Source organism: Oncorhynchus keta, chromosome 22 (genome assembly GCF_023373465.1).
Source record: "Oncorhynchus keta strain PuntledgeMale-10-30-2019 chromosome 22, Oket_V2, whole genome shotgun sequence".
Lineage (NCBI taxonomy): Eukaryota > Metazoa > Chordata > Actinopteri > Salmoniformes > Salmonidae > Oncorhynchus > Oncorhynchus keta.
Window position 1 is genome coordinate 57,374,578 of NC_068442.1, and position 13,007 is coordinate 57,387,584.

General features: G+C 46.1%; 1 protein-coding gene across 3 annotated transcripts in view; it reads left to right on the plus strand.

Annotated features, from left to right (window-relative positions):
- plcxd1 (phosphatidylinositol-specific phospholipase C, X domain containing 1) overlaps positions 1–7,859 on the plus strand; it is a 74,476-nt gene extending 66,617 nt beyond the window's left edge. For all 3 annotated transcript variants that reach the window (XM_052475758.1, XM_052475760.1, XM_052475759.1), the window contains one exon: positions 4,898–7,859. In XM_052475758.1, the coding sequence (XP_052331718.1) occupies positions 4,898–5,166 (269 nt within the window). In that variant the 3' untranslated portion in view covers positions 5,167–7,859. The remainder of the gene's footprint in view (positions 1–4,897) is intronic.
- Positions 7,860–13,007: the final 5,148 nt, after the last annotated feature.

A 13,007-nucleotide genomic window follows, 5' to 3' on the forward strand; every position in this document is an offset into this window, starting at 1 on the left:
GTACTGAACAGTTAAACAGTTAAACGCTCTTATGGGATTTCCCCCGTACTGAACAGTTAAACAGTTAAACGCTCTTATGGGATTTCCCCGTACTGAACAGTTAAACAGTTAAACGCTCTTATGGGATTTCCCCCGTACTGAACAGTTAAACAGTTAAACGCTCTTATGGGATTTCCCCCGTACTGAACAGTTAAACAGTTAAACGCTCTTATGGGATTTCCCCCGTACTGAACAGTTAAACAGTTAAACGCTCTTATGGGATTTCCCCCGTACTGAACAGTTAAACGCTCTTATGGGATTTCCCCCGTACTGAACAGTTAAACAGTTAAACGCTCTTATGGGATTTCCCCCGTACTGAACAGTTAAACAGTTAAACGCTCTTATGGGATTTCCCCCGTACTGAACAGTTAAACAGTTAAACGCTCTTATGGGATTTCCCCCGTACTGAACAGTTAAACGCTCTTATGGGATTTCCCCCCGTACTGAACAGTTAAACGCTCTTATGGGATTTCCCCCCGTACTGAACAGTTAAACAGTTAAACGCTCTTATGGGATTTCCCCCCTACTGAACAGTTAAACAGTTAAACGCTCTTATGGGATTTCCCCCGTACTGAACAGTTAAACGCTCTTATGGGATTTCCCCCGTACTGAACAGTTAAACAGTTAAACGCTCTTATGGGATTTCCCCGTACTGAACAGTTAAACAGTTAAACGCTCTTATGGGATTTCCCCTGAACAGTAAAACAGTTAAACGCTCTTAGTTTCCCCCGTAAACAGTTAAACACTCTTATGGGATTTCCCCGTACTGAACAGTTAAACAGTTAAACGCTCTTATGGGATTTCCCATACTGAACAGTTAAACAGTTAAACGCTCTTATGGGATTTCCCCGTACTGAACAGTTAAACAGTTAAACCTCTTATGGGATTTCCCCCCGTACTGAACAGTTAAACAGTTAAACGCTCTTATGGGATTTCCCCCGTACTGAACAGTAAAACAGTTAAACGCTCTTATGGGATTTCCCCCGTACTGAACAGTTAAACACTCTTATGGGATTTCCCCCGTACTGAACAGTTAAACAGTTAAACGCTCTTATGGGATTTCCCCCGTACTGAACAGTTAAACGCTCTTATGGGATTTCCCCCGTACTGAACAGTTAAACAGTTAAACGCTCTTATGGGATTTCCCCGTACTGAACAGTTAAACGCTCTTATGGGATTTCCCCCGTACTGAACAGTTAAACGCTCTTATGGGATTTCCCCCGTACTGAACAGTTAAACAGTTAAACGCTCTTATGGGATTTCCCCCCGTACTGAACAGTTAAACAGTTAAACGCTCTTATGGGATTTCCCCGTACTGAACAGTTAAACAGTTAAACACTCTTATGGGATTTCCCCGTACTGAACAGTTAAACAGTTAAACGCTCTTATGGGATTTCCCCCGTACTGAACAGTTAAACAGTTAAACGCTCTTATGGGATTTCCCCGTACTGAACAGTTAAACAGTTAAACGCTCTTATGGGATTTCCCCCCGTACTGAACAGTTAAACAGTTAAACGCTCTTATGGGATTTCCCCCGTACTGAACAGTTAAACAGTTAAACGCTCTTATGGGATTTCCCCGTACTGAACAGTTAAACAGTTAAACGCTCTTATGGGATTTCCCCCGTACTGAACAGTTAAACGCTCTTATGGGATTTCCCCTGAACAGTTAAACAGTTAAACGCTCTTATGGGATTTCCCCGTACTGAACAGTTAAACAGTTAAACGCTCTTATGGGATTTCCCCCGTACTGAACAGTTAAACAGTTAAACGCTTTCCCCATACTGAACAGTTAAACCTCTTATGGGATTTCCCCTTATGGGATTTCCCCGTACTGAACAGTTAAACAGTTAAACGCTCTTATGGGATTTCCCCGTACTGAACAGTTAAACAGTTAAACACTCTTATGGGATTTCCCCGTACTGAACAGTAAAACAGTTAAACACTCTTATGGGATTTCCCCGTACTGAACAGTTAAACAGTTAAACACTCTTATGGGATTTCCCCGTACTGAACAGTTAAACAGTTAAACGCTCTTATGGGATTTCCCAGTACTGAACAGTTAAACAGTTAAACACTCTTATGGGATTTCCCCCGTACTGAACAGTTAAACAGTTAAACGCTCTTATGGGATTTCCCCCGTACTGAACAGTTAAACAGTTAAACGCTCTTATGGGATTTCCCCGTACTGAACAGTTAAACAGTTAAACGCTCTTATGGGATTTCCCCGTACTGAACAGTTAAACAGTTAAACACTCTTATGGGATTTCCCCCGTACTGAACAGTTAAACAGTTAAACGCTCTTATGGGATTTCCCCCGTACTGAACAGTTAAACAGTTAAACACTCTTATGGGATTTCCCCCGTACTGAACAGTTAAACAGTTAAACACTCTTATGGGATTTCCCCCGTACTGAACAGTTAAACAGTTAAACGCTCTTATGGGATTTCCCCCGTACTGAACAGTTAAACACTCTTATGGGATTTCCCCCCGTACTGAACAGTTAAACAGTTAAACGCTCTTATGGGATTTCCCCCCGTACTGAACAGTTAAACAGTTAAACGCTCTTATGGGATTTCCCCGTACTGAACAGTTAAACAGTTAAACGCTCTTATGGGATTTCCCCCGTACTGAACAGTTAAACAGTTAAACACTCTTATGGGATTTCCCCCGTACTGAACAGTTAAACAGTTAAACACTCTTATGGGATTTCCCCCGTACTGAACAGTTAAACGCTCTTATGGGATTTCCCCCTGAACAGTGAAACAGTTAAACACTCTTATGGGATTTCCCCTGTACTGAACAGTTAAACGCTCTTATGGGATTTCCCCTGTACTGAACAGTTAAACGCTCTTATGGGATTTCCCCGTACTGAACAGTTAAACAGTTAAACACTCTTATGGGATTTCCCCCGTACTGAACAGTTAAACACTCTTATGGGATTTCCCCGTACTGAACAGTTAAACAGTTAAACGCTCTTATGGGATTTCCCAGTACTGAACAGTTAAACAGTTAAACACTCTTATGGGATTTCCCCCGTACTGAACAGTTAAACAGTTAAACACTCTTATGGGATTTCCCCGTACTGAACAGTTAAACGCTAAACTTATGGGATTTCCCCGTACTGAACAGTTAAACAGCTCTTATGGGATTTCCCCGTACTGAACAGTAAAACAGTTAAACACTCTTATGGGATTTCCCCGTACTGAACAGTTAAACAGTTAAACACTCTTATGGGATTTCCCCGTACTGAACAGTTAAACAGTTAAACACTCTTATGTGATTTCCCCGTACTGAACAGTAAAACAGTTAAACGCTCTTATGGGATTTCCCCGTACTGAACAGTTAAACAGTTAAACACTCTGATGGGATTTCCCCGTACTGAACAGTTAAACAGTTAAACACTCTTATGGGATTTCCCCGTACTGAACAGTTAAACAGTTAAACACTCTGATGGGATTTCCCCGTACTGAACAGTTAAACGCTCTTATGGGATTTCCCCGTACTGAACAGTTAAACAGTTAAACACTCTTATGGGATTTCCCCGTACTGAACAGTTAAACACTCTGATGGGATTTCCCCGTACTGAACAGTTAAACACTCTGATGGGATTTCCCCGTACTGAACAGTTAAACAGTTAAACACTCTTATGGGATTTCCCCGTACTGAACAGTTAAACAGTTAAACACTCTTATGGGATTTCCCCGTACTGAACAGTTAAACACTCTTATGGGATTTCCCCCGTACTGAACAGTAAAACAGTTAAACGCTCTGATGGGATTTCCCCGTACTGAACAGTTAAACAGTTAAACGCTCTTATGGGATTTCCCGTACTGAACAGTTAAACAGTTACACTCTTATGGGATTTCCCCGTACTGAACAGTAAAACAGTTAAACGCTCTGATGGGATTTCCCCGTACTGAACAGTTAAACAGTTAAACGCTCTTATGGGATTTCCCCCGTACTGAACAGTTAAACAGTTAAACGCTCTGATGGGATTTCCCCGTACTGAACAGTTAAACAGTTAAACGCTCTGATGGGATTTCCCCCGTACTGAACAGTTAAACAGTTAAACGCTCTGATGGGATTTCCCCGTACTGAACAGTTAAACAGTTAAACGCTCTTATGGGATTTCCCCGTACTGAACAGTAAAACAGTTAAACACTCTGATGGGATTTCCCCCATACTGAACAGTTAAACAGTTAAACACTCTTATGGGATTTCCCCGTACTGAACAGTTAAACAGTTAAACACTCTGATGGGATTTCCCCGTACTGAACAGTTAAACGCTCTTATGGGATTTCCCCCGTACTGAACAGTTAAACAGTTAAACACTCTTATGGGATTTCCCCGTACTGAACAGTTAAACAGTTAAACGCTCTTATGGGATTTCCCCGTACTGAACAGTTAAACGCTCTTATGGGATTTCCCCCGTACTGAACAGTTAAACGCTCTTATGGGATTTCCCCCGTACTGAACAGTAAAACAGTTAAACGCTCTTATGGGATTTCCCCCGTACTGAACAGTTAAACAGTTAAACACTCTTATGGGATTTCCCCCGTACTGAACAGTAAAACAGTTAAACGCTCTTATGGGATTTCCCCCATACTGAACAGTAAAACAGTTAAACGCTCTTATGGGATTTCCCCCGTACTGAACAGTTAAACAGTTAAACGCTCTTATGAGGTGATTAGAATGTATCTGTAGTGTTGCGCAGAGTAAAGGGGTATCTAACACTGTCTACGATATATTGTTTTCACCCAATGTTTTCCATGAATAACATACGTGTGTGGGATGTGTTGTAATGAGTGTGTTTGTAACAGAATCAAACAGGACATTGATTTGGTGTTTGTTGTCAGGAGGGTTCTTTGTGACGGGCATCAACCTGACAGAGGATCTGAAGTACATCTGTTCTCACCCCACTGAGTCTCTGAAGGACCTGGTGATGTCTACCTACCCTGCCCTGCTCTCCTGGGTCAGGGGTCAGAGCCCCGGCTCCGACTCCCGCTCCCTCAACATCATAGCTGGGGACTTTGTCTCAGAGAGCCACTTCGTACCCACCGTCATCGCACTGAATCAACTTTTAGTCCACTGCACTGGTCCTTGTGATGTCAGCAGAGGAAACTGACCCATCTGCGGTGTCCCAAATGACACCATATTTACCTCTGTAGCCCATAGGCCTCTGGTCAAAGTCGTGTGTGTGTAGGGAATAGGGTGCCATTTGGGATGCATTATATGACACATCTTATTGCACAGAATACCATGTTTTAACTATGCTGTAGAAGAGGATGGGACTGCAGCATGATGTCATGTTTTAACTATGTTGTAGAAGAGGATGGGACTGCAGCATGATGTCATGTTTTAACTATGTTGTAGAAGAGGATGGGACTGCAGCATGATGTAATAGAACTTTGCATGAAAAAAACAAAACTTGAACAATACATTGTGATAGGATATATTTGCACAATTACATTGCCGACAGTGAAATGTTTGCCTGTTGAGCTCCTCTCTTCCTGTGTTGACCTGCTCTCTTTTCCCCCTGATCTGCACTGATTTATTTATCTGTTTACTTTGGACTTTTGTTATCTTGTTTACTAGCCCTCTAACCTTCTAACCCTCTAGCCCTAACCCACCTTCTAACCCTCTATCCCTAACCCTCCTCTAACCTTCTAACCCTCTATCCCTAACCTTCTAACCCTCTATCCCTAACCCTAACCTTCTAACCCTCTATCCCTAACCCTCCAGACCTAACCCTCCTCTAACTCTCTAAACCTCTATCCCTAACCCTCCTAACCCTCTATCCCTAACCCCCCTCTAACCCTCTAACTCTCTAACCCTCCAACTCTCTAACCCTCCAACTCTCTAACCCTCCAACTCTCTAACCCTCCAACTCTCTAACCCTCCAACTCTCTAACCCTCCAACTCTCTAACCCTCCAACTCTCTAACCCTCCAACTCTCTAACCCTCCAACTCTCTAACCCTCCAACTCTCTAACCCTCCAACTCTCCTAACTCTGTAACCCTCCTAACTCTGTAACCCTCCTAACTCTCCTCTAAACCTCCTCTAACCCTAACCCCCCTCTAACTCTCTAAACCTCTATCCCTAACCCCCTTCTAACTCTCTAACCCTCTAACTCCCTAACCCTCTAACCCTCTAACTCTCTAACCCTCCTAACTCTCTAACCCTCCTAACTCTCTAACCCTCCTAACTCTCTAACCCTCCTAACCCTCCTAACTCTCTAACCCTCCTAACTCTCTAACCCTCCTAACTCTCTAACCCTCCTAACTCTCTAACCCTCCTAACTCTCTAACCCTCCTAACTCTCCTCTAAACCTCCTCTAACCCTAACCCCCCTCTAACTCTCTAACTCTAACCCTCTAACCCTCCTCTAAACCTCCTAACTCTCCTCTAACCCTCCTAACCCTCCTAACCCTCTATCCCTAACCCCCCTCTAACCCCCTCTAACTCTCTAACCCTCCTAACTCTCTAACCCCCCTCTAACCCTCCTCTAACCCTCCTCTAACCCTCACCCCCCTCTAACTCTCTAACCCCCCTCTAACTCTCTAACTCTCTAAACCTCCTCTAACCCTCCTCTAACCCTCCTAACCCCCCTCTAACTCTCTAACCCTCCTCTAACCCCCCTCTAACCCTCCTCTAACTCTCCTCTAACCCTCTAACCCCCCTCTAACTCTCTGATCCTCCTCTAATCCTCCAACTAATGTATGTATTTCATATCTCAGGCAATGTGGCCATATTTTAGAATGTTCCTTTGACCTAAGCAATAATAAATGTTCTGTCTGAAACCTCTGTAACCATCTCCCACTATAACGAGTGCTAACAATAATACAGCTTTTTCCATAGAGCACAAAACCATGATGGTGTCACAAATGGAACCAGACGCTAAATAGTGTACTTTTCACCAGACCCTTATGGGTCCTGATCAAAAGTAGTGCACTATGTAGGGAATAGGGTGCCATTTGGCAAGCAAAACGCCGTTACACATGGTTAGCACCTACGATGTATTTCCATTAGATATCCAGGTTCTGTGGTTAAAGAACGCTTGTATCTCCCTAGTTATAACGTTAATGCTGTACCAACTGAAGAACAAGTCTGTCCCAAACAGCTCCCTATTCCCTACGCGGTGCACTTCTTTTGACCAGGGCCCATAGGGAATAGGGAGCCATTTGGAATGCACACTCAGATCAAACCTACATGAACCATTGCATGATATCAGACGCACAACTCTGAGCATGACCTATGACCTCCTATGACTGTGCTACAGCTGACTTATGACCTTTGACTCTTTAAGAAGCATGCCTTCATTACTACTGAAAAGACCTGTGCCTGTGGACAAGATTAGCCTTTTCCAGAAGACAGGATGAGCATTTTGAATAGAGAAACTAATAGATTACAATGTGTTTTTAAATTCATGCCTCCAGTTCAGAGATCACGGGGAGGAGAAGTCAGAGGTCTGTCAAAGGGAATAGATTACAATGTGTTTTAAATTCATGCCTCCAGTTCAGAGATCACGGGGAGGAGAATTCAGAGGTCTGTCAAAGGGAATAGATTACAATGTGTTTTAAATTCATGCCTCCAGTTCAGAGATCACAGAGAGGAGAATTCAGAGGTCTGTCAAAGGGAATAGATTACAATGTGTTTTAAATTCATGCCTCCAGTTCAGAGATCACGGGGAGGAGAATTCAGAGGTCTGTCAAAGGGAATAGATTACAATGTGTCACTCATTCCACAGAGGGCCGAGTGTTTTGGCTCCTCTCTTGTACTTGATTGATGAATAAAGGTCACTGAATAGTAACTACCCTCACATGGTTGTCTATTGCTTTATTGAAAGGAAACAACCAGCAGACACTAAGCCCTCCATGGAATGAGTTAGTCCCCCTGGATTAGAACAATGAAACCATAGAAGGCCGTTGACAGGTCAGGTCATGCAGACCTTTAAACAAGGCACAACTAACACTCAACCAAGTCTCTGTGACTTACCAAGTCACACGTCATACCAAGTCTCTGTGACTAGAGACACACCATACCAAGTCTCTGTGACTAGAGACACGTCATACCAAGTCTCTGTGACTAGAGACACATCATACCAAGTCTCTGTGACTAGCCTACAAAGTCAACAACGCAGCCACTGCCAGCTAGCCTACTTCAGCAGTGCTGTATCATTTTAATCATTTTAGTCAATAAGATTCTTGCTACGTAAGCTTAACTTTCTGAACATTCGAGACGTGTAGTCCACTTGTCATTCCAATCTCCTTGCATTAGCGTAGCCTCTTCTGTAGCCTGTCAACTATGTGTCTGTCTATCCCTGTTCTCTCCTCTCTGCACAGACCATACAAACGCTCCCACACCGCGTGGCCGCGGCCACCCTAATCTGGTGGTCCCAGCGCGCACGACCCACGTGGAGTTCCAGGTCTCCGGTAGCCTCTGGAACTGCCGATCTGCGGCCAACAAGGCAGAGTTCATCTCAGCCTATGCCTCCCCTCCAGTCCCTCGACTTCTGGCACTGACGGAAACATGGATCACCACAGATAACACTGCTACTCCTACTGCTCTCTCTTCGTCCGCCCACGTGTTCTCGCACACCCCGAGAGCTTCTGGTCAGCGGGGTGGTGGCACCGGGATCCTCATCTCTCCCAAGTGGTCATTCTCTCTGTCTCCCCTTACCCATCTGTCTATCGCCTCCTTTGAATTCCATGCTGTCACAGTTACCAGCCCTTTCAAGCTTAACATCCTTATCATTTATCGCCCTCCAGGTTCCCTCGGAGAGTTCATCAATGAGCTTGATGCCTTGATAAGCTCCTTTCCTGAGGACGGCTCACCTCTCACAGTTCTGGGCGACTTTAACCTCCCCACGTCTACCTTTGACTCATTCCTCTCTGCCTCCTCCTTTTCACTCCTCTCCTCTTTTGACCTCACCCTCTCACCTTCCCCCCCTACTCACAAGGCAGGTAATACGCTCGACCTCATCTTTACTAGATGCTGTTCTTCCACTAACCTCATTGCAACTCCCCTCCAAGTCTCCGACCACTACCTTGTATCCTTTTCCCTCTCGCTCTCATCCAACACTTCCCACACTGCCCCTACTCGGATGGTATCGCGCCGTCCCAACCTTCGCTCTCTCTCCCCCGCTACTCTCTCCTCTTCCATCCTATCATCTCTTCCCTCTGCTCAAACCTTCTCAAACCTATCTCCTGATTCTGCCTCCTCAACCCTCCTCTCCTCCCTTTCTGCATCCTTTGACTCTCTATGTCCCCTATCCTCCAGGCCGGCTCGGTCCTCCCCTCCCGCTCCGTGGCTCGACGACTCATTGCGAGCTCACAGAACAGGGCTCCGGGCAGCCGAGCGGAAATGGAGGAAAACTCGCCTCCCTGCGGACCTGGCATCCTTTCACTCCCTCCTCTCTACATTTTCCTCCTCTGTCTCTGCTGCTAAAGCCACTTTCTACCACTCTAAATTCCAAGCATCTGCCTCTAACCCTAGGAAGCTCTTTGCCACCTTCTCCTCCCTCCTGAATCCTCCTCCCCCTCCCCCCATCCTCCCTCTCTGCAGATGACTTCGTCAACCATTTTGAAAAGAAGGTCGACGACATCCGATCCTCGTTTGCTAAGTCAAACGACACCGCTGGTTCTGCTCACACTGCCCTACCCTATGCTCTGACCTCTTTCTCCCTCTCTCTCCAGATGAAATCTCGCGTCTTGTGACGGCCGGCCGCCCAACAACCTGCCCGCTTGACCCTATCCCCTCCTCTCTTCTCCAGACCATTTCCGGAGACCTTCTCCCTTACCTCACCTCGCTCATCAACTCATCCCTGACCGCTGGCTACGCCCTTCCGTCTTCAAGAGAGCGAGAGTTGCACCCCTTCTGAAAAAACCTACACTCGATTCCTCCGATGTCAACAACTACAGAGCAGTATCCCTTCTTTCTTTTCTCTCCAAAACTCTTGAACGTGCCGTCCTTGGCCAGCTCTCCCGCTATCTCTCTCAGAATGACCTTCTTGATCCAAATCAGTCAGGTTTCAAGACTAGTCATTCAACTGAGACTGCTCTTCTCTGTATCACGGAGGCGCTCCGCACTGCTAAAGCTAACTCTCTCTCCTCTGCTTTCATCCTTCTAGACCTATCGGCTGCCTTCGATACTGTGAACCATCAGATCCTCCTCTCCACCCTCTCCGAGTTGGGCATCTCCGGCGCGGCCCACGCTTGGATTGCGTCCTACCTGACAGGTCGCTCCTACCAGGTGGTGTGGCGAGAATCTGTCTCCTCACCACGCGCTCTCACCACTGGTGTCCCCCAGGGCTCTGTTCTAGGCCCTCTCCTATTCTCTCTATACACCAAGTCACTTGGCTCTGTCATAACCTCACATGGTCTCTCCTATTATTGCTATGCAGACGACACACAATTAATCTTCTCCTTTCCCCCTTCTGATGACCAGGCGGCGAATCGCATCTCTGCATGTCTGGCAGACATATCAGTGTGGATGACGGATCACCACCTCAAGCTGAACCTCGGCAAGACGGAGCTGCTCTTCCTCCCGGGGAAGGACTGCCCGTTCCATGATCTCGCCATCACGGTTGACAACTCCATTGTGTCCTCCTCCCAGAGCGCTAAGAACCGTGGCGTGATCCTGGACAACACCCTGTCGTTCTCAACTAACATCAAGGCGGTGGCCCGTTCCTGTAGGTTCATGCTCTACAACATCCGCAGAGTACGACCCTGCCTCACACAGGAAGCGGCGCAGGTCCTAATCCAGGCACTTGTCATCTCCCGTCTGGATTACTGCAACTTGCTGTTGGCTGGGCTCCCTGCCTGTGCCATTAAACCCCTACAACTCATCCAGAACGCCGCAGCCCGTCTGGTGTTCAACCTTCCCAAGTTCTCTCACGTCACCCCGCTCTTCCGCTCTCTCCACTGGCTTCCAGTTGAAGCTCGCATCCGCTACAAGACCATGGTGCTTGCCTACGGAGCTGTGAGGGGAACGGCACCTCAGTACCTCCAGGCTCTGATCAGGCCCTACACCCAAACAAGGGCACTGTGTTCATCCACCTCTGGCCTGCCCGCCTCCCTACCACTGAGGAAGTACAGTTCCCGCTCAGCCCAGTCAAAACTGTTCGCTGCTCTGGCCCCCCAATGGTGGAACAAACTCCCTCACGACGCCAGGACAGCGGAGTCAATCACCACCTTCCGGAGACACCTGAAACCCCACCTCTTTAAGGAATACCTATGATAGGATAAAGTAATCCTTCTCACCCCCCCCCCCCTTAAAAGATTTAGATGCACTATTGTAAAGTGGCAGTTCCACTGGACGTCATAAGGTGAATGCACCAATTTGTAAGTCGCTCTGGATAAGAGCGTCTGCTAAATGACTTAAATGTAAATGTAGAGACACGTCATACCAAGTCTCTGTGACTAGAGACACGTCATACCAAGTCTCTGTGACTAGAGACACGTCATACCAAGTCTCTGTGACTAGAGACACGTCATACCAAGTCTCTGTGACTAGAGACACGCCAATACCAAGTCTCTGTGACTAGAGACACGTCATACCAAGTCTCTGTGACTAGAGACACGCCAATACCAAGTCTCTGTGACTAGAGACACGTCATACCAAGTCTCTGTGACTAGAGACACGTCATACCAAGTCTCTGTGACTAGAGACACGCCATACCAAGTCTCTGTGACTAGAGACACGTCATACCAAGTCTCTGTGACTAGAGACACGCCAATACCAAGTCTCTGTGACTAGAGACACGTCATACCAAGTCTCTGTGACTAGAGACACGTCATACCAAGTCTCTGTGACTAGAGACACACCATACCAAGTCTTTGTGACTAGAGACACACCATACCAAGTCTTTGTGACTAGAGACACACCATACCAAGTCTCTGTGACTAGAGACACACCATACCAAGTCTCTGTGACTAGAGACACACCATACCAAGTCTCTGTGACTAGAGACACACCATACCAAGTCTCTGTGACTAGAGACACACCATACCAAGTCTCTGTGACTAGAGACACACCATACCAAGTCTCTGTGACTAGAGACACACCATACCAAGTCTCTGTGACTAGAGACACGTCATACCAAGTCTCTGTGACTAGAGACACACCATACCAAGTCTCTGTGACTAGAGACACACCATACCAAGTCTCTGTGACTAGAGACACACCATACCAAGTCTCTGTGACTAGAGACACATCATACCAAGTCTCTATGACTTACCAAGTCACACGTCATACCACGTCTCTGTGACTAGAGACACACCATACCAAGTCTCTGTGACTAGAGACACACCATACCAAGTCTCTATGACTAGAGACACACCATACCAAGTCTCTGTGACTAGAGACACACCATACCAAGTCTCTGTGACTAGAGACACACCATACCAAGTCTCTGTGACAAATAACTATTTGATTTGATTCACTCCATTCCAGCCATTATTATGAGCCGTCCTCCCCTCTGCAGCCTCCACTGATGCAGGCTAAAGCAGAGCTGATTGAATAGAGCCCTAATATTTTGGGTTCTGATGGGGTAAGACAGTTGAACTAAGCGGCATTTATTCGTCAAGAATCAATGGGTACGGATGAAGCAACTGCAGATTGCCTGTAAGTGAATACGAGTGTATAATAATGATAGTGTTGCTTACTGTTGTTTGGATCACGTTGACCATCACTGTTCTTACAATGGCCAGGTACCTACAGTACCAATAATATAATAATATATGCCATTTAGCAGACGCTTTTATCCAAAGCGACTTACAGTCATGTGTGCATACATTCTACGTATGGGTGGTCCCGGGAATCGAACCCACTACCCTGGCATTACAAGCGCCATGCTCTACCAACTGAGCTACAGAAGGACCACTCCTACCACCTCACTTCCTATTTCTCTCTACACACGGCACGACATGACAATTATGGATCTTTGTTATATAAAGATACTGTTTCG